This window comes from Lissotriton vulgaris, chromosome 1_2, assembly GCF_964263255.1.
Source record: "Lissotriton vulgaris chromosome 1_2, aLisVul1.2, whole genome shotgun sequence".
NCBI lineage: Eukaryota > Metazoa > Chordata > Amphibia > Caudata > Salamandridae > Lissotriton > Lissotriton vulgaris.
In genome coordinates this window covers 197,355,762-197,383,624 of record NC_141686.1, presented here as the reverse complement: position 1 = coordinate 197,383,624, position 27,863 = coordinate 197,355,762, and the positions used below count along the sequence as shown (strand labels likewise).

Sequence of the window (27,863 nt, the reverse complement as noted above, 5' to 3'; positions counted from 1 at the left end):
GGTTTATCGAAAGATCTAAGATCATTGTACTCGTTTAATGTGCTCATGTTCAGTCCCTATTAGAGTTGAGCTGAATTTTATGTTGGATAAATTGATTGGTCCATAGCAAATTGAGAACAGGCTGCCTTCCTTGTAATGGAAGTCACACAGTGAGGAGCAGTGGAAGCGATATGTTGCAGTACAGGCATTTCATGGACATATAGGGCCAGATGTAGGTAGCCCTTTACCGATCGGAATCGGCCGAAAATACTGATTTTCGGCCGTTTCCGATCGGTAAAGGGCTAGGGAGATGTAGGTGCACATATTCGGTAATTTTACCGAATCGTTATTATTACCGAATCGGTAATAAGTACCGATTCGGTAATAATTACCGAATTGGTAATATTTACCGATTCGGTAATATTTACCGATTCGGTAAAATTACCGAAAATGCTATGTGGGTAGCCAATTTTCTATTGGCACATGGCTTACAGAATCGGTATTTTACCATAGAATACAAATCCATGGTAAAATACCGATTCCTGTGTACATGCACATCTGTGCATGTACACATGTGCCATTTGACAGACAGACGTGCCCTTAGGGCATGTCTGTGTGCCACATTGCACACATGCCCGTTTTGGGGGTGCTAGAGGGTGTCAAAGTGACACCCCCTGCACCCTTGTGAATTCATTAATTACCGATTCGGTAAATACCGAATCGGTAATGCCTAATCATTCCTATGGGCTTCAAAGCTTTACCGAATCGGTAATTAAAGAATTGTTAAGGATTCGGTAACGAATCCAGATGTTGGGACCTACATCCCATTTACCGATTTTGAAATACCGAATCGGTAAAATTCGGTATTTCAAAATCGGTTAATGGGATTTTCCTACATCGGGCCCATAGTTGTTTCTTTTTTGGGGCAGGAATCGGTCTCGCCAAGATGAATATACCTTTGAGATTATTGTCCAGTGCAACTGTTGTTCTGTGTGTGTGTTAACATGCCAGTGATTTACAAGAGGAGCTGTTTTGACATTTTTTCTTATCCTGGATTTATGTTGAGATATGCAATGACGTATCTCTTGGCTTGTTTTTCCGATGTAGATTTTTTGACACAGACAGGTGATTGCATAAATGACATATTTTGATTTGCAATTAGTGAAACTCTCATGTTTCCAGAAGATTCCTTTGTGACTAAACAGTTCACCATCTATGGTTGTGTCACAGTGGTGGTGGCCTTTAATGGGGGGCAGATTGACATAGTCCCGTATTGTCGGTGTTCGTGCTCTTGGCAGGGCTGCTCGTACAATCTGGTTGCCTATACTCTAGTCCTTTTTAAAGGCAAAAAGTGGGATTTCTTGCAATTTGACATCCAGTTTTTGGACTAGGTGCCAGTTGTTTTTAATCTGTTTCTTTAGCCAGTTGGATGTACCACAGAACGTGGGGAGACGCAAACTATCCAGTGCATAGTTTTTTTTTGTTTTTGTTCTAATAACGCCTCTCGAGGTGTCCACATGCCTGTTTGATTGCTCGTTTGAACAATTTTTGGGGGTATAATCTGGTAAGTAAATTGTCCTTTAATTTACTTGCGTGGAAAAAGAATTCATCTTTATAGGAACAATTTCGCCTGATCCTTAAAAATTGCCCTACTGGTAAATTGTCTTTTAAGCTGCGCAGGTGGTTACTGGTGTAATGAAGGGATTTATTCCTGTCTGTTTGCTACTTATACAAAGTGGTTCTTAAACCTCCTTCGGAAGGATAAATTTTAACATCAAGAAACGGTCATTTATTTCTGGAAAAATTAAGGCTGAATTTTATGTCTTCTGTTTGATGGTTCAGCCATTGATGAAATCTATGCAATTCATCTTCAGAGTCTGTGCAGGTCAGAAACATGTCTTCAATATATTGGACCCAACATCCGATATATTGATTAAATGGGTTGTTTTGATAAATAAATGTCTCCTCATATTTTGACATGTATAGAACTGTCAGCTCCTGGGCGAAGGAGCACCCCATCGCCACGCCTTTCACTTGGTAGTAGAAATCTTCTTTACATTTGAAATAGTTTTATCTTAATAGCCATTTTTGCTAGTTCCAGAATGAAATCTGTAGGCATTTTCATTGGTCTTTCTCTTTCATCCAGATAAAATTCTAAAACTGCTAGTCCCTCGTCTTGGGGAATTTGGGTGTAGAGGGACGTCACGTCCATACTTACTAATAGATCTTGTCCTTCATTAAATTCCATCAGTTTGAGTTTATTAATTAAATCTGTTGTGTCTTTAATATACGATTTCACTTGACTCATGCATGGTTTGAGAAATAAATCAACAAATTTTGAGATGGGTTCAAATAGGCTCTTTAAATCTTCTTTAAATTTTGAAATAGTTTTTCTTGAGAGCCTATTTGAACCTATCTCAAAATTTGTTGATTTCCAGACTCAAGCTTTTCCTGGCGTGTAGTGATTGACGCACCGCTAGAGTTTTGGGAGGCTTGCAGTTCATTAATGTGTGAACCTATTGATCGGATATACACAGCGTGCTTTAGAGAAGGTATTTGGAATACCATGTGATTTCGTTTTTAAAGGGGCTGATGCCGCCCGCTACGCCTTAGGAGGCACCTGGCCCTGCTTCCATTCGGTGTCCTAGTAGAAGGACTGCTGGTGCCCACCATCACACACCCCCCTGTCCCGATGAAGACCCCATTGTACGGTGTCTACAAACCTACGCTGTCTCCACGGGGTCGAAACGTCGACATCTTTACCCACAACTAGTCCTTGTAGCAACAGAGATCCTTTACTGTGTTCCCTAAATAGGCCATAGTGCTTTATTAATATACGTATGAATTTATGTACTTTTGTTTTTTTGATTATAAATTTAAACCTAACAGCGAAATGATGTATTGATTGTCACTTCTTTTTCCATTTTTTACTATATGATCACAATCCTCAAGTCTAATTCACCCTCACACCCTCATTTTCTCTGTCCTTTGGGCACCTTTTGTCTAAACCTATGAAAGAAGGTCTTTTGAATTTGTCAAAATATGATTTTTGATGTGGTAATGTGATTAAACAACATACCCCTATACTAGATTCTTTGTAGATTTGTTTATATGTTTACTCATTTTTTAAACCTTGAATGTCCTCAGTTACTGGGGCCACTCTATAACATAACGTGGATCATGAAACGGCAGTGGAGAGGTCACAGTTGAGTTGGTTAGAATGTTTCCGAGGACGAGTCGGTCGGCTGATCTTTATGACCGACATCGTAATGAGGGCCTTAATATTTTCTCAGAAACCTGCAAAGTTTCAAGAACAGCGTGTGAGTAATTTAGCTTTTGACATTTCTGGTCTGTGTGGAGCGAGATGGAGTATACCAAAGAGTGTCATTTTGTAGTCGAATTATTAGTCCAAGAAGGTGCTTGAATTCTTGAAACACATCTTATGTTGAGAATTAAATCTTGAGTAATTAGTCACCAGCAATGAACCCAGCTGGTACCTAAAGAGATGGACAATTATATTTTACAATTTGGTGTAAAACATTCAAAAACATTGATTTGCCACCCCAGTAGTCAGGGTCTGGTGGAGTACTTTTACAGGTTGGTGAAGGACCATTTACAGTTGGCATTAGTGGATGATTTGGAGTGAGGAATAGCATTTGGAGTGATCCAGTTGGTAATGTGAACCCTCCTGAGGTCAGTATGGGGAGTCACCCCGTTCATGTTGCTCAGAGGAAAAGTATATGAGAGTTTGAATTATGAATGACTGTAAATGAAATGTATTGATCCCACTACGCTGAAAAACGCCAATGATATGCAGAAGGAGATGCAGAGGAAATGTGAGTGTGTGGGGAAGGAGGGTGTTTCTGTTTTTTAACACCTACATGCGAATTAGAAGAATGAGTGTAGGGGGTCACAAAGGAAAGGGCACGTTTATTGCCTAGAGCATGTGAAGCAGGTAAAAAGGTATGCAGTAGTATCTCCATCAACTTCACTATAGTTGTCTACCCTAGGGTGACTTTAATTGTGCATAATGTATGTTGTCATGTTTATTCAATTGACTGGGACTTGTAATACACATCAACTTGTTTGTGGTACGATTCTTGCTCTTCTTAATTCTCTAAATAAATTATTATTTTTACGTTACAAGAATGAGTATCGATTTGTGATTGACAGCAATGCAAGTTAAATATTACTTTGTCTTGTTTCTGCAGGGATGATCAGCCAACATTTCAATATTCTGCATTCAGTGCTGCTGAAGCTGAGATGGTGAATGCCTTCTGGATAAATGGGGGGAATCAGAAGAGTCTTAAAATAGTCCGCCAATGCATTCAGCACCTTCCCAACTTGTGCATGCGTGACCCAGGAGGAAAACCCATCTCCTGGTTCGTCATGGACCAGACAGCAGAAATAAGGATGGGATACACTGTGCCAGAATATCGAGACAGGGGGATCTTTACTAGTCTCTTCACACCCTTCATTGTCTCTCTCCATCTACAGTGGGATGATTTCCCATATCACTTTATCACCAGCAAGCAGAATGTCCAGATACACAGTGTAGCACAAAGAGTGGGTTTACGCATAGCCCCTTGTGAATACTTTAAGTCCATTTGTAGGCCTCAAGGGAGGGAAACACATATTTACCACAAGAGAGGTTTTCCTAAAAGTACTCCAACTGTGTCATCTCGCATGTGTTCACAGCTTCCCTTTACCATAGTTAGATATTTCTTAAAATAGGATGCTGGGAATCAGGCTTTACTGACAACACTCAGAAGCAGCCTGCAAGCAACAAATGGTCCCTTGGAAAACATCAATAAAAGCATAAATTATTATTTAAATTGTGAAGAATGTCCTTATGAATAAATATTCTGTCACCAAAGCAGGACCCCACAAAAAAACTTAAAGCACATAAGACTGATATGTCAAAAAGAGACAATAAGAGGAAACATCAGCTAAATCAGGGTCACTCTGTCATTTTATCATAAAGATGAAATCCTGTTAGAACATACATGAAGATTGCTTGATGTATGAAGACTGCTCGATAAATGCTGAGGCTGCCTTAAGGCTAGTCAGTCCTCCAGGGATTGTGGCACATTTCTTTTTCAGGTGCTTCTGATGCTCCCAAGCAGGCCAACCCTCCCACCCCTGCAATTTGTAGGCAGTGCTGGAGGGGAATGTAAGTGAAGAGGCCTGCTAATGGGTGTGTGATTGTGTGTATGTGTGGTGGCTGCTCACATAATCTCGGATGTGTACCTTTTTACCCCCTCTTGTGACATACCTAATGCAAGCACCATGACATATAATGCACTTTCGTAAAACAAGTAAGAGCATATGATTGCAAAGAAAGAGACTATGAGTTTTTACTGAGAGACAGGAGTGACAACCCACGGGGTCTATTTCTCTTGCCCTAAGGGAAAGCGATACACTGTGATCGCTTAGCAGGATAAAACTGTGTTCCTGGAGACCCCTTTCCCACCAGGGTTGCCCCTACAAGACTGGATCTGTCTTCTCTGGATGTAACATAAATTTGGCGACGAGGTGGTCAAGACAGCCCTCTTTGGACCCACATCCAATAATTTTGAAGACTTTCAAGATTTATCAACAACTGCCAGACTAGTGTCCTCTCTTCAACTACTATTCCTTCAAAATTGCTTCACATGATTTAAATTGAAGATCAACACAACTAAGATAAGATAAGTCATTTTACTTTACCACTTTCTATTGGGAGCTTCGCTGCATTTTATGTGCTTTTATTCAAACCTCCACTCAAAGCATTACTAGTTTCGATGCAGGCTCATAGAAATATTTGACTTTAAACTTAAATTTCCAATTGTTGACTTATCTCCTTCGATTTTTATCGATTTTACTCTTCTATTCACCAATTTTCTGCGCGCACAACTTCGTCCTCTATTTCAAAACTGTAATTTATTATTTTTTGCCTTGCCCTCCATACAGCTATTGCTTATTTTACTCGATTTTCTCCAAATACTAAGCTGATTTGACTTTCTTTGAACGCAGCCTCGAGTAGTTCAAAGCGACATTTAAAACTTTACTTTAAACGCTTACTGGCTCCTTTTAGAACTTCCTGACGTCTTCCTTCGCCAGCATCTTCGGAATCCTCTCTGCGCAGCCATTCTCTTCACAGCCTTGCATTGTCCTTCATGCTACGACGTCTTCATGCTACGACGTCGGATTTTGTCATTTCCTCACGCAACGTCACCGCCATTTTGACAGTATCCTAGCAACCACTGTCAACTCGACATTTTTCACCGATGCGCAGCTCGTAAACTCTCATTTAAAGCTTTTATATTTATTTTTTACATTTTGTGCATTTCGATCTTCGCTGATGTGCACAGCTACGACATTATTGAACATTTCTTCACAGTTACCCTGCCTTCACGCCGACAGGCACAGCAGTTATCCTCAAACTCTATTGTGCATTCGCTGATGTGCACAGCTACGACATTATTGGACATTTCTTCACAGTTACCCTGCCTTCACGCTGACAGGCACAGCTAAGTAAAAAGTTCATAATGATATTTTCATTATTTTGTTATTGCTCATTGAATTTATATTCCTTATTCTTTCATGCTAATATTTACTCCCTAATATTTCAAAACGTTATGCTTTTAATATATTTTTTTTTTTTTAATTCTATTTATTTCTTCCTGGCTTTGCTCCTATTTCTTTTTCTTTTACATTCTCGTTACACCTGTTTATTATGGCAATACAAACTGCTATTCTTCCTGCTCCTTTTCTTTCAGAACCAGGTTGTCCTAAAATAAAATGGACCCAATGGTATAAGTCTTTCAACAGCTATATCATAGCTATTGATAGTATTAAATTTCCTCCTGTTCGGAAAAATGATATGTTGTATAATGCTTTAGGTGCAGAGGGTCAGAGGATTTTTGACCATCAACCCAAAATTATTCGCCCACCCTCTGATGATTGGAATGAATATACAGAGGCAGTCCTCAGACTAGAAAAACATTTTATTGATGAACCAAGCATTATTGTTGAAAGACACAAATTTTATACTCTGAAACAAAGGGAACATGAGAATATTGATACCTTCTTGGCAGAATTAAGAGTCTTGGCCGCTTCTTGTGAATTTGAAGGTCCTATTGATCAATACTTGAGAGACCAATTAGTCGTCAATTGCCACTCTAATGAAGTTCAAAAGAGAATCCTCTGTTGTAGAAATCCTTCACTCAGTGAGACTTTAGAAATTGCAAGAGGTTTTGAAAGATCAGTTTCAGCTTCTAAAGAACTTGGCAATAATAAACCTTCTATTTCAGAAACAGTCAATAAGGTGTCACAACAATCTTCACAATCTAGTTTACAACGAGAAAAAGGAAAAACTTTTAACAAAAGTGAATGGAAAAAGTCTGACAAGTCTCTTCAATGTTTTAGATGTGTTTCAAAATCTCATCTTGCTAATTCTCCAACTTGTCCAGCTTTAAAGAAACATTGCACTAATTGTAAGAAAATTGGACATTTTGCTTCAGTTTGTAAATTTAAATCTAAAACAATGTGTGTTGTAACTGTGAGTCCCACTTAAGTGAATTTAATAACAAGGGAGAACTCTGTAAACAAAATATTACTATCTGTGGACATGATTAGTTCACAACAAGATTCAGATAGTGGTGATCCAGTATGTGATGTTAAAATAGGAAAGGTTCCTGTCAGTGTTACAGTTGATTCTGGATATCCAGTTACCATTATTCCAGATGTATTTTTTTTAAAGAATGGGCTGGGGTTGATTTATTACCACCTGACATACATACAGTGGCTTTCAATGGACATGAAATTGAAATGATGGGGTATTTTATTGATAATATCACTTTTGAAGATAGACCTATTGACGATAAGGTTTATGTTTCTAAAAAAGGTTATAAAATCCTAGGTTGGAAGGATCAAGGAAAATTTAAAATGATACTGAGACCAGGTACTGATAATCCCATTTCTTTGGATCGTTCTGAAAATGGTAATTCTGTTACCATTGATCCCTCTTCGTTAGATACCATTATTAATAAATATCAGGGTGTCTTTTCTGATAAATTGGGTTCAGTCAAAGGTTTTGAACACAGAATAATACTAAAACCAGATGCCATTCCCTTAATTCACAAGGTTAGACATGTTCCTCTAAGTATTAGGGATAGCCTCAAAAGCCATCATGATCAATTATGCAGTGAAGGTGTGATTTACCAAATCAATTTGTCCGTATGGATTTCTCCAATTGTCATCGCTCTTAAAAAGAATTGTGACGAAATTAGGCTCTGCATTGATCTCAGGTCCTTAAATAGGAATATTCAGATTGACTGTTTTCTTTCGCCTCCAATTCAGGGTATGCTTGCTCAACTTAAGGGTACAAAAGTTTTTTCTACAATAGATTTAAGAGCGGCATACCATCAAATTGAGCTGAATGATGAGTCTAGGGATCTCACCGCTTTTAATACTCCATTTTGTCCTTTTAGATTCCTAAGATTACCCTTTGGCTTGGCCTCAGCTGCTTCAGTTTTTCAAAAATGAATGTCCCAACTTTCTGGTAATGTTAAGGATGTGTTGGCTTACCAAGACGACATATTAATTTCCACTAAAACTGTTCAAGAACATCTTGCTAAGTTGAATCAAGTATTAGGTATTTTGAACAAACATGACATGACTGTAAAAAAACAAAAGTGCAAATTTCTACTTGATAAGGTGGAATATTTAGGTCATGTTATTTCACAAGAAGGCATCAGTCCTAAACAAGACCTGCTTAAAGTTATCCGAGAGTGTGCTCAATCATCTAATAAGGATCAATTGAGGTCATTTTTGGGGTTGAGTGAATTTTATTCAAGGTTTGTATAGAACTTTGCTCTTGTCAGTGAACCTTTAAGACTTTTAACAAGGAACAAAGTCAAATTTGTGTGGGATAGTGATCAAAATTCAGCCTCTGAAAAACTAAAAGATTTGATTATTTCTGCTCCTGCACTTAAACCTTTTAATGAAGCTCTTACTTCTTACATTACTGTTGATGCCAGCAACACTGGTCTGGGTGCCATAATAGTTATATTGGATAATGGGTATGAAAATATTGTTGCTTTTGTGTCTAGACAGCTTTCTTCTTCAGAAAAAAACTATAGTACTATAGAAAAAGAAGCCCTAGCTTGTGTATGGGGTGTTAAACACTTTTCTACTTATGTATGGGGCAGAGAGTTTGTACTTATTTCTGATCACAAACCTCTCATCTTCATTTGGAATGACAAAGGTCTAAGAAATGCCAGTCCTAGATTGGTTCGCCTATTCTCTAAATTATATGATTTCAATTTTGTAATGAGACATATTCCTGGAGGAAAAAACTTTAAAGCAGATTTTTTATCAAGATGTTCATTAACCCTTTCGATGCTGATGACGAGCTCAGCTCGTCATCACCCACGGGTGGCGTGTGCTGATGACGAGCTGAGCTCGTCATGTATTGCGGAAAAGGGAAAACAGCCGCACAGCGCAAAAATCGCCGCAGCATCGATGCGGTTAAACACCTCAGAAGGTGATTCCATTCTTGATGATAAGGAAGTTGTAGTAAGTTTGGTTGATGGTCTAAAGTTAACGGAAGGGGTCATCTCTAAATCTGACTGGTTACGAGCTTCAGAAAATGATAATTCACAAATTCTTTTGAAGAAATTGATATCTGATGGTTGACCAAGAGAAAGTCAAATTGACAAGGAAATGATTCCTTTTTCTAAAATTAAGGATGAATTGAATCTTGAAGAAAACCTTGTCATGAGAGGATCTTTACTTGTTCCCCCTATGTCTATTAGAGATAAAGTGATTCCTTTGGCTCACAAGGGGCATGGAGGAATTACTAGTACAAAGAAAAGACTAAGACTGCATTACTGGTGGCCGGGCATGGATGTTTCCATTGAAACATTGTTGAACAATTGTGTTGAGTGCTCTCATGCTGAAAAATCTTTACGCACGGTCAATTCTCCTTTATCTCCAGTTACATTTCCTGAAAATCCCTGGGTGAAACTTGGCATAGACTTTTTGGGGGTCTAAACCAAGGTTTTAGGTTTATCTTAACTGTTGTGGAATATCACTCTAAATGGGTGTCTTTCAAATTCATGAAGGATCCCAATACTGAAAATGTAATCAGTTTTTTGACCAAACTATTTAGGTCGGAGGGTATCCCTGGTTTTCTTGTTTCGGACAATGGTGTGCAATTTGTCTCAAACAACATGAGGGATTTTTTAAATAATCTTGGAATAAAACATCTAACTACTGCTTTATACAGTCCACAAGGTAATGGTTTAGTGGAAAGGGTGAACCACATTTTAAAAGATTCTGTCCAGTTTGCCATTTCCTCTGGTCAAGCTGTACAAGGTGTTGTGAGTGATAGAGTGTGGTCATATAATAATACTCCTCACTCCACTACGGGTGTCACTCCGTTTGCCATGTTGCGTGGGAGAGAATCTTTTAATGAATTGTCTCCTGAATGGGTGGTCAGTAAAACCAGGTTTGAAGGGAGTTCTCTCAATTTGGATCTTTTTTTAAAAAATCTTTTTATTCAAGGATAATGTAGAATAATCAAGACAATTTCAACAGTATTCAGAATTCCGTTTCACTTGCATGTATATAATCGTCATCTACAGTGATATGTTTCCATTTTCCATTTTCTGTATTTAAGTGAAGAACATTCCCAACATAACACCCACCTCCCTCTCTCTCCCCCCCTTGGCACTTACATAGATCACCATCAGATCATTCAAGAATTTAGTTGTCCATTCTCATCTATTATATTCAGTACGATCTGCTGCACCGTTACAGGGGTTACACATAATTTCTCCCGTATGTCTTACTCGTGCTGTGCACCCAGTGGCATTCCTGACTTTCACATAAGTATTGAAACCTAGACCGTGAAGTGGCCTTGTATCGCATGCTACGTACATCTCATTCATTAACCCTTCTCTCCAGAACGGTCAGACTCAACCTCCCCCCCTGTCTCAAACGATCCCAGTATCACATTCCATTCCAATGATATGGGAGTCTTTCTGAGCCCCCTGCGCTCTTCGCGTTGTAGTTCCGTGTTTTCAGCTTTCCCCCATCTAATCACTTCTGCCCTCCATGCCTCAGGGTCTGGTGGTGTAGGCGATTTCCATTTCATGGTTATGGTGCGTTTCGCTAGGATTAGTGCCAGATCGATGAATCGTGTGCCTACACTTTTCTTGCGTTCTGTAGGGCCTAACCCCAGTATGGTGTGCTCTAATGTGGTGTAGGGCTTATCTGGGATCAGTCTGGACAGGTCATTCTGCACTGTCGTCCAAAAGTAGCCCAGTTTAAGACATGTCCATACCATGTGTACTAGTCGAGCGTCATCCGCGCCGCATCAGTGGCACGTGTCAGTCGTGTCGGGGAACATGGTGTGCAATCGGTGGGGTGTTAGGTATGCTCTGTGTACTATCATAAGTTGTATCAATTTAAATTTCAGGTTTCGCGATACCTTCTTAGGGTATTTAAGGATACGATCCCACTCCTTGTCTCTGACCGGCCTCCCTATGTCGTGTTCCCATTTTTCTCTCAGTGGTTGCAAAGATATAGCCCTGCCCTCTCTTATGCCGTGTGTCAACCATCTTGTCAGATGGCTACCTGAACCCATCATGTATTGCATCGTGAGGAGTGGATTTGTGGGCGGCTCTACTCCGACCGGTGCCCACATTTGCATGACATATCGCCTCACTCCGGCGTGGACGATGTGTGGTGTGCGTTCCGGAAGTCTTCAAATGCCATAACCCTGACATCTGCGAACAGGTCCCCGACCTGTGTTATTCCCGCATCATGCCATTCCGTGAGCATTGAATTCGATAACGTTCTCAAGCCCCCTGGTATTCCCAGTAGCGGTATGGTGGGTGCATAGGTGGACGTGTTTTAGGTATATTTCACTGCCCTCCTCCAGTAATCGACCGCAAGTCGAAGCAGGGGTGGCGTTGATTTCGGGATCTCTGCTCTTGGCAGCAACAGTGGGTGGACAGTGCCCCTATTCCACTCCGCCACTGACATACCAATTTCATGTAAGTTCTGTCCCGCCAGCCAGTACGCCAACCATTGAAGTTGGCATGCAAAGTTATATGCCCCGAAGATCTGGGACACCCATACCACCTGCGTCCGGGGGAGTTTTAATCAGTTCTGTCAAGAGTGTATTGAGCGTTTTAAAGAAGGATGCAGGGATCTGTAATGCCAAGCTCGTGAAGTAATAAAGTAGGCGGGGCAACACCACCATCTTAGAGATAGTCACTCTGCCAGCCACCGAGAGCGGCAGCGCTGTCCAAAATTGTATTTGTGACCTCATTGCCGTCATTGCCTTCCCCAAGTTTCCATCCAACAGATCCTTTGTCTCTCTATAAATCTGTATTACGAGGTATCGGAAGGTAGACTCCCCCACCTGGAAGGTGTGGGCACGAAAGGCAACTGTACTGCAGCCTCATTTGCAGAGAAGAAAAACCCATACGTTTTGGGTGCACTGATAGTGAGTCCTGAGAGTGACCGGAAATTTTCGAATATGTCAGGGACCGGGTCTAGCCTTCCCCCCAGATCTCCGAAGTACAAAATGATATCATCGGCATATGCCGATACCACATGGGTCATCCCATCTCTCCGTATTCCCCTGTGCTACGCAGACCCGCGGAGTTTACAGAGCAATGGCTCAGTGCCAGTATAAATAATAACGGGGATAGCGGACACCCCTGTCTCGTACCTCTCGCTATGTCCAGTTGCGCCAAAATGCATCTGTTTGTGCGAACCCGGGCCGTCGGGCGGGTATATAGAAGTTGGATCCAGGCCGTATACTCCGGAGGTATACCGAAGTATTTAAACACCGTGAGCATGTAGTCCCATCTAATGGAGTCGAACGCTTGCTTCAGGTCCAGCGAAAGGCAGCCCTCTGTGTCCAACTGTCCCGGCCCGCCTAGCATTAGTTGACTGAGTCGCCCCAGATTCATTGCAGTGCTTCTGCCCGGCACAAACCCACACTGGTCTGGGTGTATCAGCTTTGGGATATATTGAGCTAGTCTTGCTGCCAGGATTTTACTCAAAATGTTATAATCTGTGTTTAACAGCGACAGAGGTCTATAGTTTGCCAGGTGTAGGCTGTCCCTGCCCGGCTTTAGTAGCAATACAATTAGAGCCTGGAGTGTGGACTGTGGAAGACCCAGTGTACGCAGCGCCTCCCTGTATACCACAAGAAGTCGTGGTGCTAAGAGGTCTATAAATGTTCCATAAAATTCTACTGGGAGTCCGTCCGTGCCAGGGGCTTTTTTCCTGGGCAGTGCTCTTATTGCTTGGTGAATTTCTGCAACTGTAATCGGGCGCGCCAGCTCTTTACTCTGGCAGTCCTCTAGCTGTGGCAATGTTAACCCCTCCATGAACTCCTCGAGTGCCTCTTCTACTAGCGGAGCATGCGGTCCATATAGTAACCCGTAGTAATCCCTAAATGCTGTGTTAACATCTAGCTGTGTCGTCGCCAATGACCCTTGTTGGTCGTTGACCTCCAGAATGGGTCTTTGTACTGGCTCATCCCGCACTATTCGGGCCAGTAAGGGTCCCGCTCTATCTGCCTGTGCATGCTGACGACATGTGTACTCTCTGTAATCCAATATGCGCAGTTCCTCAAGCAGTTCTGCATGTTGGATGTGCGTGTCCTGTCATGGCGTAAATAGTATGTTCGTGCCAGCCGTTTCACTTTCCAACGTTGCCAGTCGCCCGTCTACTTTGCGAAGTCTTTCCATCACAGTATGTCTCATTCCCACCCGTGTGCTCTACCCTAATGGACACTTTAAAGGCGTCCCATTCTACTTGGCGGGAGCTCGCAGAGCCATCGTTCACCGCAAAATAGTTTGTGATTGCGTCAGAAATGGCTGTGCGAAAAACCGTATCCTCTAGCAGTTCTGGTGTTAGTCGCCATGTGGGTATAGGTGTTGGGATTCTACCCCATTGGAGTGTAACTTCTACCGGGTTGTGATCAGATGGGGTCTTACCCATGTGTTCCGCTATGGTTACTGCCCCCAATAGAGACTTAGTGCAAAAGACATGGTCTATTCTGGTATGTAACTTGTGGGGCGGTGAATAGAAGGTGTATTCTCTGCTCAGTGTGTGTTTACCTCTCCATGCATCCATTAGGTTCCATCCCTCTGCCAATTGCACTAACGATTCTGCCTGTCTTCTAATCTCAGTAGCTTGCAGTGGAGGATGGGACCTGTCTAACAAAATATCCAGCACTGCATTAAAATCCCTGCCCAGAAGTCACTGATATCCCGCCCAGTCAACCAGCACTCTATTGACGTCAGCCAAAAATGCCGATTGGCCAGCGTTTGGCGCATAAATACTGCCTAGCACAACAGGTGTGCCATCTAGTAGCCCCCTGAGAAATACATATCTGCCCTCCTTGTCTATTCTTGATTCCACTAGTTTGAAGGGGACTGAGTTTCTCAATCACACAGCTGCACCTCTCGAGAATGCAGAGTAGGATGTAGCGAATAACTGTACTTTCCATTTTTTAAGTAACTTCCCACTTTCTGCATGCGTCAGGTGGGTCTCCTGAAGACAAACAATTTTAACATTCCTGCGGTTGAGTTGTGCCAGTATTCTGTGCCTCTTATGCACAGACCCCATACCACGAACGTTCCAGGTGCACATTTTATAGTCAGTAAGAGTCCCCATTCTGGTCTACAGCAGTCAAGGTCGGTGCGCCTTGCACCATGAAATGTGTGTACATACTCCGCCGTGATCCCAGTGCCAGTATGTATGTATGTGTGTTCTTATATAGCGCTCGACTTACCCTAGGGCATCTCGGCGCTTGCCTTGGGAACCTGTCCTGGCTTTTTCCCTGTGAGATAACCCATACTGGGCATCCCCAAGATGAAAGCCAGGCATCCCACCGCAGGGGGGGCTGTAGTGGAGATTAAGCAAGCTATTGCCCAGAGTTGCAGAGTGTGAACCCGTGATTCGAGTAGGCACCGAAGTGAGAATTATCGAGCCCGTGGACACTTGGGCTCAGACCCTGCCGCGTCGGGAATTGAACCCTGGTCCCGGGTCTGACCTCTGCTTCAGGGTATGCCTCCTCTAACCAGTGAGCCACACTTCTCCACTAGTGCCATGCATACCCCCCAACTACTAGGTCCCCAAGTAAAACCCTTCGGGGTCCGAACACAGATGCCCAACATGGGCATAGGTACAACTTAAACCTTACTATGCTTAATCTTGCCTACGCTCAGGGGCGTGCGCCCAAACAGTCCCGCTGGTAGAGCTCAGTTCACAGTAACCTCATTCGTTACACCCCCTTATGCATCATATTTCTTGACCCTACTCCCACCTGCCAGAAGTTCAGTGATTTGGGCCAGTACGTTACCAGTCCGTCGCGGCTGCACCATTGTTCAAAAGTTCTCGGCCATTTGCGCTGTTATGCGTGGGAAGAGTTGCAAGCTATCTCCCGCATCGGAAGTCTCGGTTCTTGGGCTGGAGTGGCTGGTGGATACAGCCCCTGTGTCAGCATCATGTTCCGCAGGGCAGTCGTCGTCAGTATCGCCAATTCAGGAGTTTCCCCTCCCCCTCCTGACGCCCCATGCAAAGAAGCCCTTTGGACCTCTGGCTCCGCGTCGTCCAATCCGGTCTTTTCTGTGTCTTGTTCATCCTCGGCTGTCCACCTTGGTCCTTGTTGTCAGCAGCTTGGGATGGCGGCGATGTCAGTGTCACTTCCATCCACTCAGAGGCCTCCTCCGGGGTATCGAAGAAGTGGGACTTTTGGTCGTATATAATTCTCAGCCGTGCCGGGAACAAGAGTGCATATTTCAATCCACGGTCCCTTAATGCTTTCTTCACTCCCCAAAATGCAGCTCTAGCTTTTTGAACTGCTTGTGTAAAGTCAGGATAGATGGATATTGTTCGGTTCTCAAATGTCAGTGGTCCCTTTACTCTGGCCGCCTCCAGGATCGCATCCCGATCTTTAAAATGCAGTATCCGGGCTATAAGTGGGCGTGGCTGGGCCCCCGGTCTCAGCGGTCTGGGGGTACCCTATGAGCTCTTTCCACGCTGTACATAGGGGTAAGGTGCGCTGGATCCACCACTGTTCTTAGCCATTCCTCTACGAACCGGGTCGGATTTTTCCCCTCACTTCTCTCCGGAACTCCAAGAATGCGTACGTTATTACGTCTTGACCGCCCTTCCGCATCATCCATCCTGTCCCTCATGGTCTTAAACTGTTTCTCCAGCGCTTCAAGGTTTGAGGAGTGCTCAGTTTGTTGGGGAATTAAGTCTGCTAGTGCGATCTTATGTTCGGCCACTTTTTCCGCCAGCTTTCTATGATCATCCTTCAATAGCGACAATCCCGTTGACATGGCGTCCATCCTGGTTTCAAGTGCCTCCCTGGGGGCTATAATTTCGTTCAGAATGAGGTCCAGTTTGGCCTCTTGAGAGGTCAGACCAGTCGGGGGGATTGCATCCTCCTTAGATGGGGCCAGTGGATCCTCTGATCCGGATGAATGTGTCCATCTACGCTGTACCGGGTCTTGCGATCGAAACCTATTCTGGCCCATGTTGTCGAGTTGTGCCGCCGATCCCAGGCAAGTATGTAGTCGTGCCCTTCTGGCGCGTTACTACTCCAATCCGGCTAATGTGCGGTCTGGACTACAACTCCCCATTCCTTCAACTAAAGTTCCCTCTCCTCCGCTCCTCTGTGCACTTGTTGTCGCTCACCTCACATGTCCCAGTACAGAGCACTAAAAACTACCTCAGGGTGAGTCCAGGTCGCTCCTCGCCCCCTCGGGCCTTCAGGCGTGTTGTTTCAAGCGTGCCTCAAGTATTCGCCGGCCACAGGCACGGGGTCTTCTACGTGGGTTAGTGCCAGTCCACAGCAGGCTCTCCTCTTGGAGGTCCGCTCAGGTGGTTAGCGCACCCACCGTATGGTTACTGCGTCAGGGATGCGCGGTGGTACACTCCGGTACGTTCGAACATCGACCCACCGCCGTCTCGGCAGTGAGTTTGCTCCGGGGAGGCGTAGCGGTTCTCCTCAGCGCCTCAGACACGGCGCCCGTAGTCATGTGTCCTGGGCCTCCGTTGTGGCACGCCAACAACTCCCAGAAACACTTCCCCTGTGGTGGCGCCCTCGTTTGGGTCTGTCGCTGTAATCCCACCGCCGTGGACTGGGGTGATCCTCACCATTCCGCTGCGTGTCTTTGCCTGCCTGCCGTGTCCGGCACTTTGCGCGGCTTCTAGCCGTTATTAGAACCCAGCCTCTGTCCCCTTTCCGTTTCGCTCATGCGGGGCTGTACATACACTTTTCTCGGCCGCACAGTGTCACCGCCGTTGTTTTTTATCGCCGGGATGTCCGTTGGCCCCCCTCCAGGGACCCGGTCCGCCGCACACACAGGATTTTCTTCGGAGCAGATCCGACCCCTATCGCCTGCTCCAGCCACGACGCACTTCCGGCCCGCCGGTGCTAGTGCTGTGGGCCGGGGCTCTTCTGCTCGAGTGGGCCTCTTGCACTCCGCCTTCACCTCTCCCTTCAGGCGGCGTCCACGCACCGCGTTTCGAAGTCTGGTGCTGCCGCTTTGGTTCCCAGGTATCCAGGTATTAGCAGGTGCGTTGGGTCATTACAGGGTGATTAGCCAGTGTTTGGGGGTTGTTATCAGACGGAGCTAACTCAGCTCACGTCCGCCTTGCTTCCCTGCTAGCCACGCCCCCCTCTCAATTTGGATCTAGTCAGAGACAGGGTGGAAAATTCTCAAATTCAGTCTAAAATCAGATATGATGACAGTAAACATGTAAAGAAAGAATGTTTTGCTGTCGGAGATAAAGTTAGAATAAGGAGACCATGTAAAGCAAAAGGCTCAAGATTTTATCCTGAGACTACCATTGTTAAAGTTGGAAAACATTCTGTCATGGTTTCAGGTGGGAAATGGTGGAGCAACAGACGTGTTGCTAGAGTTGTGTATGGCAAGTCTGAAACTTCTTTTGATTCTGAGCTGTTGTTCCACTCTGATGAGGGTTTTTATACTACAGGTTAAAATGTTCCATTCTGTTCTTCTGGCACTGCACTATCTGTAAGTAATGATTTAACAGTTCCCAATGATATTTCGGATGGCCCTGAGCTTGTCTCGAATGACTCTTCTATTAGAGTCAGTTCCAGGCTGAGAGCTACTCCAAAGTATCTTGATGACTATGTGACTTAATTTTTTTTGTTTTTACAGGAGAGGAGGTGTGTTATATCCTTTGCTTTAGTTTTCTTTAGTTTATTTGCCTTACTGTTTATGTTGCTAATGTATTGTGTTTTCTTTTAAGAAGTACTGCTTTAGGCTTTTCTTATCTATGTCATAGTTGCTTAGCAATGTTGGAATGCTGGGGCTCTTGCTGCTCAATTGAGACTGGAGCTTGACAGAGTGACACTCTGGGAGTTTGAGAGCTGTACTTGTTCATAAGAATAAATCTTCTTTTAACCTACAAGACTGGATCTGTCTTCTCTGGATGTAACAAATCAGTATAGGTGTCATAGTAATAGGTAGTCAACATGTTAAGAGCTGTTCCCCTATTAGCTCTTCCTCAGGACCACACAGGAACTAGTCCAGTTTTTCCACTCCAAATGAATCCTTAAATAAGGACACTCACATACATACCCACTGTGCATGCACTTAATAAACATACAGTTGTCTCAGAATATCTTGTATCCGTAAAAAAAAGGAAAATGCATTACAAGGACACATGCCTGTCAGCATGGCTGGCAGGTCACAAAGTCCATCTAGAACCAGGTTTGTGTTTCACCCAAATATTGTGGGTGTGCAATAGGTCTAACAAGTAGCCACTCTTCAGCGTGTAAAAAAACAGAGTGTGGCTGGGTTAAACCTTGCGCAAAGCCAATCTTTACAGTAGGTCCTATAGTAAGTTGCTCAAGGGAACAAAGGGAAAATGGCCACTTACGTCCCCAATAATCCTATGTGTCAACACAAAGAATACAAGTAAAATAAATTATTGTCCCCGAGCAGAGCACAGTAAGTAATAAGTCTGAGAGGAAAGAAAACTAGATCAAGTTCTTTTTGTATTCAAAAGTTCATTTAGTCAGTTCCATTTATTTTATTTGATTTTTCTCTTCACAAGCGTGAAATTTCCATCATATAGTCAGTCTCCATACACTGTTCATTGGAGTCATACAAATTGTAGCCAGAGAACCAAGCTGACACGTGTTTCGTCACGGGAAACAATCACCCAATGACTTCATCAGGGCATAAAGATTCCTCGCGAAATCATACACCACATTCAAGGTATGACCTGTTTGTGGCCCAAGGCAATACAAGACGAGGTATAATAGTTTTCTTCAAAAGTTCATGTCACTATCCCTCATTTATAAATTACGTATCTCTGTATAGTACGTATATCCGGTGAAATTTCAAGGAACAATATATAAAATTTCCTGGGAGAGTACTCCCGGCATCATCATCCGTACTTCCAAAATGATGGCCGAAAAATACACTTGTGAGGCAATATGAGACAAGACAATACTTGAAACATAAAGTAAATAAAGTTAAATACTCCTTCACATAATTAAAATACACTACGCTATAGCGTCATGGTCTAAACCAGGGTCGAGGGGTCTGTAGTCACAACCTGTTGGTAAAGAAAGTAATATCTCAATCAAGGAACTGTACGGCAGACGGCCATACAACTGGGTATTTCTAAACCCAGGCAGCTGCCATTTTTAGGAAAAAATTATCTCATAAAGACTTCCTAGTAACTTACTTCATCAAGACCGCCTCAGGCAATGCACCTAATCTCTACCATGGGGACCACATCTTGGCGTGTTGCTGCCTTGGTCCTTGTTTTATGACGTGGATCATGCCTGTGCGGTGTGAGCGTGTCAGGACCCGTTTCGAAAATCTATAATGCAAATTTTCCAACATGGCCGCTACTGGTGGCATAGCGTAGGAGCCCTGTTGGGGTATGACTTCGGGGGAAAAAGAGAGTAAATTAGCTATGCTTCAATCATTTTATGAAAAAAATCCTATGACAATTGCGGCTCAAGGAAGGCTGGAGGTACCAACTGACAGAGCAAGGCCTCATATCCTGAGCCGTAGCCAGGTGAGGTGAGGCTGCTTTCTCGTGAATTGTGGGTGCTATCACCATTCTGGAAATTCATTGTGAACCTAAATATCATGTTATGAGGTTGTATTTGATCCAACCTTTTTCAGAACTTTGCACTTTTCACACTATAACGCAGTAGCTTTAACAACTATAAAGATCCTGAGGAAGGTAACAATTCTATCTGAATCATAATGGCTGAAACATGTTGACCATGCTTTTGGACATATGCAGTTATTATTTCAAAACTGCATCTGCACTCGTTTTAATATGGACATCATAGATACTGAATTAAAAAAAATTCTCCTGATTATCCATTTTAACTTTCACACATCACTTTTGACACATGTTGCATTGCGCCCATCACCTTTACAAATTTAATTCTAAACATCTGATGGATTTTAGGTAAGGGAGGGAGCTACAGCTCTTGGCTGCACTAGGCTTTGCAGACAAGAGGAGATCCTAGAACATGAAGCATGTCACTTCGGTGAGTGATGGGATTCCGTCCTTTTAGAAAAGACTTTTTCAGGAAAAACTAGAGGTCTTCATTTACATGACATTGTTAGAACTGAGGGTCTCTAGTTGGCAGCGGTAGGTACCACTGTCCAAATAGGGATCCTTGCTTCTAGTCAGGGTAAGGAGGAAACCCTCTGAGATAACCCCTGCTCACCCTCTAGGTAGCTTGGCACGAGCAGTCGAGGCTAGTCAGAAGGCAATGTGTAAAGTATTTGTACCAACACTCACAGTAACACAGTGAAAACACCACAAACTGACTCCACAACAGTTTAGAAAAATAAAGGTATTTAATCTAAACTACACAAGACCAAAACGACAAAAATCCAACATACACAGTTCAAGAAAATGGTTACGAAAGAGTTCTTACGGTTGCAATAAAAATAATCCACAGTTGCGTGAAAAGTTCACAGTTGTGTCACGTTTAGCCAACAGTACCTTTAAGTGCGACAAAGTTCCAAAAGCAGAAGCTGGTGCAGTGGAAAACAAGCAATGTGTTGCTCCTGAGTCCTTGGGGAGGCGATGCGACAACCCCGCTGCAGCAGCGGGCGTGTTGCGACGAATCCGGTCTGTATGGGGAGGAAGGCCACTTGTATGGATTCTGGTGCGTAAGTTCCGTAGGAAGTTTGTTCTCGTAAAGGCACGATGCGTCGATCTCGTAGGGACTGCGCGATCTCCGTTGGAGATGATGCGCGATCCAACGGCGATCTCTCTCTCGCAGCTCCTCGATGCGATGGCTCTGCCACGATGTTCGCAACGACGTGATGCGGTCCGCATGCGAGCGTTGTGGCGATCTCACCCAGCGATGACAGGCTCTGCGTCAACACTCGCAGTGATAGTAGTCTTCCCGCACCGGTCTGGTGCATCCCACAAACTAAGGATGCGACGGCTCTGTCAGCGGCAACAGGCGCTGCGACGATCTCAGCCTTCGTAGTGGTGGGAATTTCCTCGCACTGTCGGGGATGCGCTCCGCAGTGAGCGATGCAGTACATTTTCTGTAGCAAAGTCTTTAAAGCTTGGTTTCCACCTTCCCAACACAGGTACAATTTCCAGAGGCACCACACATGGGCCACGCACTCCAGGAAGGACAGAACTCTCTCAATAGAGCTCAGGGGAAGCTGGGGGTGAAGTCCTTTTGTTCCCGGGACTTCAAAACCGGGATCCAGCTCTTCTCAGGCCCTTGGAGATTCCTTCAAGCAAGGGGACACAGCACAAAGCAAAGTCCTTTTCCTCTCCTTGGCAGCAAAGAACCATCAGGGCAATCCAGCATAGCAACAGCTGGACAATCTTCCTTCTTCCGTTTCAGCTTTCTCCTTGCCAGAGGCTCCTTCTTGATTCCAGGATGATCTAATTTTCTGTTTTCAGGAGTCCTGTACTTATACCCCTAAAAGTCTTTGTTCCCTTTTTGCAGGAGGGATCTGAGCCTGGTCTGAACCAGTTCTGGGTGTTCCTTGTTTTCTTGGCTTCTCCTTATCTTTCAGAGTGAGGGGCAGGGTCGTCAGCCGTCCAGCAGGAGGTGGAGCCAGCATTGTGGAAGGCAGGCACAGCCCTATTCAGGCCCAGGTGCTATCTCCTCCCACCACTCAAGTTGGAATGCAGTCATTCAGCCTAGGGCTGATTCAGCCAGCCTCCTTGGGAATCCCCAGCCCCTGTCACTCTCAAAGCAGACAGTCAATAGACAAACAAGCCGAAGCACACAGAAAGGGCAGACAAGAGAACAGCAACTTTCTAAAAGTGCTGTTCTCAAACACAGGATAAAAACGTTTCCTAAAAGGTGTGTTATTAAATTCTGAGTTCAGGGATACTAGACTTTTATGTCCTATCTTGTTCCTATGGGAAGATATGCTGGTAGCCACTGTAGCCAGCATCCCCCATGATAGCCTATAGGGCAAGATAGCCTTGCAGCAGTGAAAAACGAGAACGGCTGTAATTCACTACCAGAGCATGTCACCTGCACAAGTGCATGCTCTACCTTTCACATACACTGCACTCTGCCCAAGGGGGTACCTTGGGCCTTCCATAGGGGTGACCAATGTGCACAAAAAGGGAAGGGTTAGGCCTGGTCAGTGGGGACACGGACCAGGAGGACATGGCAGTTCACAGACTGCACACAGGCACTGCGGTGGCAGGCCTGAGATAACATTTTGGGACTACTCCTGTGGGTGGCACAATCAGTGCTGCAGGCCCACTAGTAGCATTTGTCATCGCCAGCCCTGGCACACCCAGTGCACTTTACTAGGGACTTCTTGGTGATACAAATATGCCAATCATGTATATCCAATCATAATAACAATTTACACAGGGAGCACTTACACTCCGACACTGATCAGCAGTGGCAGAGTGTCCAAAGCATCTAAACCAGCTAAAACGAAATCCAGCACAGCATCAAAATTACAGGAGGTAGAGGCCAAAAAGACTGGGGAAACCATGCCAAAGATGCCAGCTCTAATGAATTAATGAATGAATACGCATTTATATAGCGCATGGCTACCTGGGGGCATCCCAGCGCATCAATACACCTAGTCATTCCTCCTTGTTCAGGGATAAACACCCGCATAGCTAGGAGGGGGGACGAGGTGGGCGGTCCGCCCCAGGCGGCACCATTTTTGAGGTGGCCGCGCGGCACTGGAGGCCTGTTGCGGCCGCGGCGGCCTTTATTAATTTACTTGGGAAGCAAAGGTGTGTCACAAATAAAATAAATTATTAAGGCGGCTGCGGAGGCAACGGGCTTCCAGTGTCGTGGGTGCACCAGCGGCCCGCTGCGGCCACCCAGAGTCTGTGACAGTAAATGTAAATGTATGTAATTGTATTGCGACTTATATAGCACACGTATCACCCGAAGGCATCAAGGCGCTTGCCTTGGGAACCCGTCCTGGCTTTTCCCTGTGAGATAACCCCTACTGGGCATCCCCAAGGTGAAAGCCAGGCATCCCGCAGCGGGTGGGCCACCGTAGTGGAGATTAAGCAAGCTATTGCCCAGAGTTGCAGCGTGGGACCCCATGATTAGAGTAGGCACCGAGGTGAGAATTATCGAGTCCGTGGACATTTTTGGGCTCTGGACCCTGCCGCGTCGGGAATTGAACCCTGATCCCGGGCCAGATCTCTGCATCAGGGTCTGCCGCTCTAATCAGTGAACCACACTCCTCCACAGTAAGCAGGTCAGGCTTTGGTGGCTCTGGTAGTCACAGTGCAAATTAATGCAGAGCTTCGCGCTCCAGTGGTCCAGCCTGCATTCCTCGTGACTGACTATCATCACCTGCTTGTACCTGCAGACTGACTGCAGCATGCACAGTGCACTCACTACCGTGGGACTTACTTTTGGCAATAAAAGTCCGTCCCGCGTTTATACTGCCACTGTGCCTGCCTACTGCGCTGCAGACAGTAAAAAAAACTTAAAAGCCGGTGGTCACTTAGGCGGCCTAGTTAAGTCCCGCAGCCGCGTTTGCCCCCCCACTGCGCTGCAGACAGTTAAAAAAAACTAAAAAATCCGATGGTCACTCAGGCGGCCAAGATAAGTCCCGCAGCCGCGTTTGCCCCCCGCCCAGTCTGTCCCAGCCTCGCTCAGAGAAGTCCTCCGGGGCCGTCAATCAGCGCGAGTGCCACCAATGACGGCCCTGTAAGGACATTTTTGGCCAGCCCTCGCCGAGTCGCTATCAGAACGTAGCAGTGACGCGTTACGCGCTCACTGCTACGCTCTCGTCGTGTGACTCGTGGTGTCAGAGCCTAGTTAATTCTGGTCTGGGAGCGCCGGCGGGCACTGGGCAGTGCCTTATTATTTCAGGCGGCAGAGGCAGCTTTCAGACTGAGAAGAGGTGATTGAGAGATCATTTACGTTCATTCGGCAAGCTCATGTTTGTTGTTCCCAATCCCATGAAATGAATGATGATGAATTAAAATCATTGCCCTTCCAGGACCAGCTCCACCCTGGTGCTGCCTAGAAAGTTTCGAAGATGTTTTAAAGATTGCCGATTGACCGGACCACGATTCACCTGCTCAGATCTGCCTTTCCACTCTAAAAGAATTCAAAGACCTCAACTGTTGAAAAACTGCGACAAACGTCTGCGAGAAAATGAATTACTCTCTGTTTTGTTCTGGGGTCTTAGATCTGCTAGCTAAGGAAAGGGTAATCAACTCTTCCAGCCAAGCTGTTCAAAACATTAACCTCTTTAACAACTGTATCAGGGAAAAATAGCAAAATAAAAGAATATAAGAAAAGATTCAGATTTATCAAAACATATTTCATATTTGGATTCCATACCCAATAATTCACATACAAGACAGCGACTCTGACCTTTGTTTTGTATACCGGTCGAGGCTGATTGCCATCATCAGTGTGCACAGCGCACGTATTGAACGACAGATGTGCTGTGTTGGTATTTGATGCAGTTCTTCAGGGAATTATAGGAGTGGGAGTCGTTGACGCAGTGATTTAACTAGGGCTGGGCAAGTACTGTCAGGTGCTCAAAACCTGCACTACTTTTAGAAAGGGAGAGTGCCTGGACTTCTTAGCGGAGGGTCAGTATATTAACTGTGAGACTAGTAGCAGTACTCATTAGTATGCTGGTGTCCTGGGATAATGAGCAGCAATACTACGTGTCTCTCGGACATTTTTCAAGTGCTCACTGTCCATATTTTCCCCAGTACCCCCCCACCCCCCTCAGGGGTGGCAATCTGAGGGATAGCCCCGGGCGCCTCAAGCTCTAGCTACGCCTGGGGATAAAGGAAGGTTTTCAGCAATTTCCTGAAGCTGAGATAGTTAGCTTCCAACCGAATGGAGTCGGGGAGCTGGTTCCAGAGTTTTGCAGCATGTAGTGAAAAACGTCGGCCACCCATACGTGCCCGTTTAATCCTAGGGACTGTCAGAATTTTTTTATGGTTCGATCTAAGAGTCCGGGTGATCTGATGGAGTTGAAACATAGGCTGGATCAAGGTCGGTCCGCTGTCAGAAATGGACTTATGAACAGTGCACATGGCCTTGAACCAGATCCTTTGCTGCACTGGCAGCCAGTGCAACTGACGTAGGGCTGATTTGGCTGAACTCTGCTTAGGGACATCCATTACCAGCCGAGCAGCGCAGTTCTGAACAATCTACAGGATATTGATAGTTCCCTGAGGAGCGCCCAGATAGACTGCATTCGCGTAATCAAGACGCGATAAAATAAGTGACTGAACCAGAAGTCGCCTGGCTTCAAAAGGAAGGAGACCCAGGATCTTTCTTATCAGTCTAATCAGGCCATAGCAGGTGGCGGCAACCTTACGAGATTGTACAAGGAAACTAAGATTAGGATCAAGACATATGCCCAGACTGTTAATTTGTTTTTTTGGGGAGGGGTTCAGGCCAAGGCAACTAGGCCACCAAGGATCTAAATTGGTAGGGGCCATATGTCCTAACATCATAATTTCGGTTTTGGAGCCATTAAGTTTAAGAAAGCACAAATCCATCCATTCAAGTACTTTGGTTAAACAAGAAGTAAGATTATTGTCATGTGTTTTGAAATTGCCTCATCTTCAAACACAGCAAAAGTTCTGTCCGTGAGAAAGGACTGCAGCCACTTAAGGGCCATTCCTGATACCCCCACGTCGCTCAGTCTCTGAATCATGACAGAATGATTTACCGTGTCGAAAGCTGCACTGAGGTCTAACAAAATAATGGCAGTGCAGCTTCCAGAATCCACGATTTTCCTAGCTACTTCAACTATGGCAATAAGGGCAGTCTCCGTGCCCTGCTTGCATCTAAAGCCCGTCTGGGTGGGGTGCAGGCTTTAATATTCTCAACAAATGTTGCTAATAAAGAATTAACATGCTTTTCAGCCAGTTTACCTATGCCTGGTAACAGAGAGATGGGACGGTAGTTCGCCCAGTCCTAAGGGTCTGAATTAGGTTTCTTTAAAAGTGCCTTCACTCTTGCCTGTTTCCATGACGGCGGGACCAACCCGGCTGCAAGAGAGGAGTTAATTACATCCCGGATAACTGGGGAAACAGCCTCCGAGACCAACTTAAGGATGGAAGGGGGCGCGGCATCAGCCGGGGAACCAGACTTAAGATTCCCCAAGAGTCGCTGCAGAGTGGATAAATCAAGAGGAGCGAATTCCACCAATCCAGCATGAAGGTCGAGTGGGGGGAAGGTAATTTAGGCTCCACATGCTGAAACAGCGAATAGATATTGGCAACCTTAGTAGCAAAAAGATGTGCTAACTCATCACAACATTTATGCGCGTTTAATGGCGTTTAATGGCTCAGTGAGAGGGCCAGGAGGGGCGACCAATGATTTGAACATTTTTTAAATTTCCCTCGGGGAATTGGCAGGCGAGGCTATCTTCTCCTGATAATATATTTTTATAAATCCGCGATGCAGATCTATAACTGCCCTTACTGACCTCGGAGAAGTCCTTTCTCCATTTCCTTTCAGACTGCTTGCAGGCTTGTTTAAGTGATCCTAATTCAAGAGTATGCCACGCTTTTTTGTAGTGCCAATGTGATGACAGAGTACTGTCTTAGGAAGGGTAAGATCCAAGAGGACTCCAACCAATTATTAAAAGAGGCATTCGCCATTATAGGGTTAGAGCAGAATGCCGGGGTAGAAATATTAAGGTTCGTGACCCAGTTTTTCACTGTAAGCTTGGACCAAATGCGACTCCGTTTTTTTGTTTTTATGACGGGCTGAGGCCGATCAGGAGGGGACCAAATAAAAGATAAAAGGACATGGTCTGACCAAGGGACGATAATGGAGTCCTTCAAAATAATATTATCAAGATTGGTAAAAAAATGATCGAGCAGATGACCTGCTCTGTGGGTAGGGCCGGTGACAATTTGTTTTAGATGGAGCACCTCTAGACCTGCCATAAGGTCTTGAGAAGCGGGGGTATCAGGTTCATCAAGGTGAATATTAAAATCACCCAAAATAGAAAAATTAGGGGTAAGACTGGTGCAGTTTATAGCAATGTCTGGAAGATCATTGCAAAAATTGGTGTGTGCTCTAGGTGGACGATATAAAAGAATCCCTGAGAAGGTACAGGTAGGGGAGAAACTGATAGCAAAAGAAACACTCTCACACTCTGAAAGAAGGCAGCTATTTGACCTGCAGCTATAGATATTTTTATAAATAATTGCAATCCCCCCACCCCGACCAGTATCCCGATCTTGTCTAATAATAGCGTAATTTAGAGGTAGGGCCCGGACTACATCGGGATCCGAGTCTGCATTCGTCCAGGTAATTCACTCGCATGCTTGGGAAGTGAGCGACAGTTAAGAAGTGCCAGAGAATATGACTTTTCTTT

At 44.7% G+C, this 27,863-nt stretch overlaps 1 protein-coding gene across 1 annotated transcript in view; it reads left to right on the top strand.

Annotated features, from left to right (window-relative positions):
- Positions 1 to 4,814, top strand: part of LOC147734912 (glycine N-acyltransferase-like) — a 148,937-nt gene extending 144,123 nt beyond the window's left edge. Inside the window, exon 6 of the mRNA XM_086953679.1 lies at positions 4,191 to 4,814. Coding sequence (XP_086809805.1) covers positions 4,191 to 4,713 — 523 coding nt within the window. The 3' untranslated portion in view covers positions 4,714 to 4,814. The remainder of the gene's footprint in view (positions 1 to 4,190) is intronic.
- Positions 4,815 to 27,863: the final 23,049 nt, after the last annotated feature.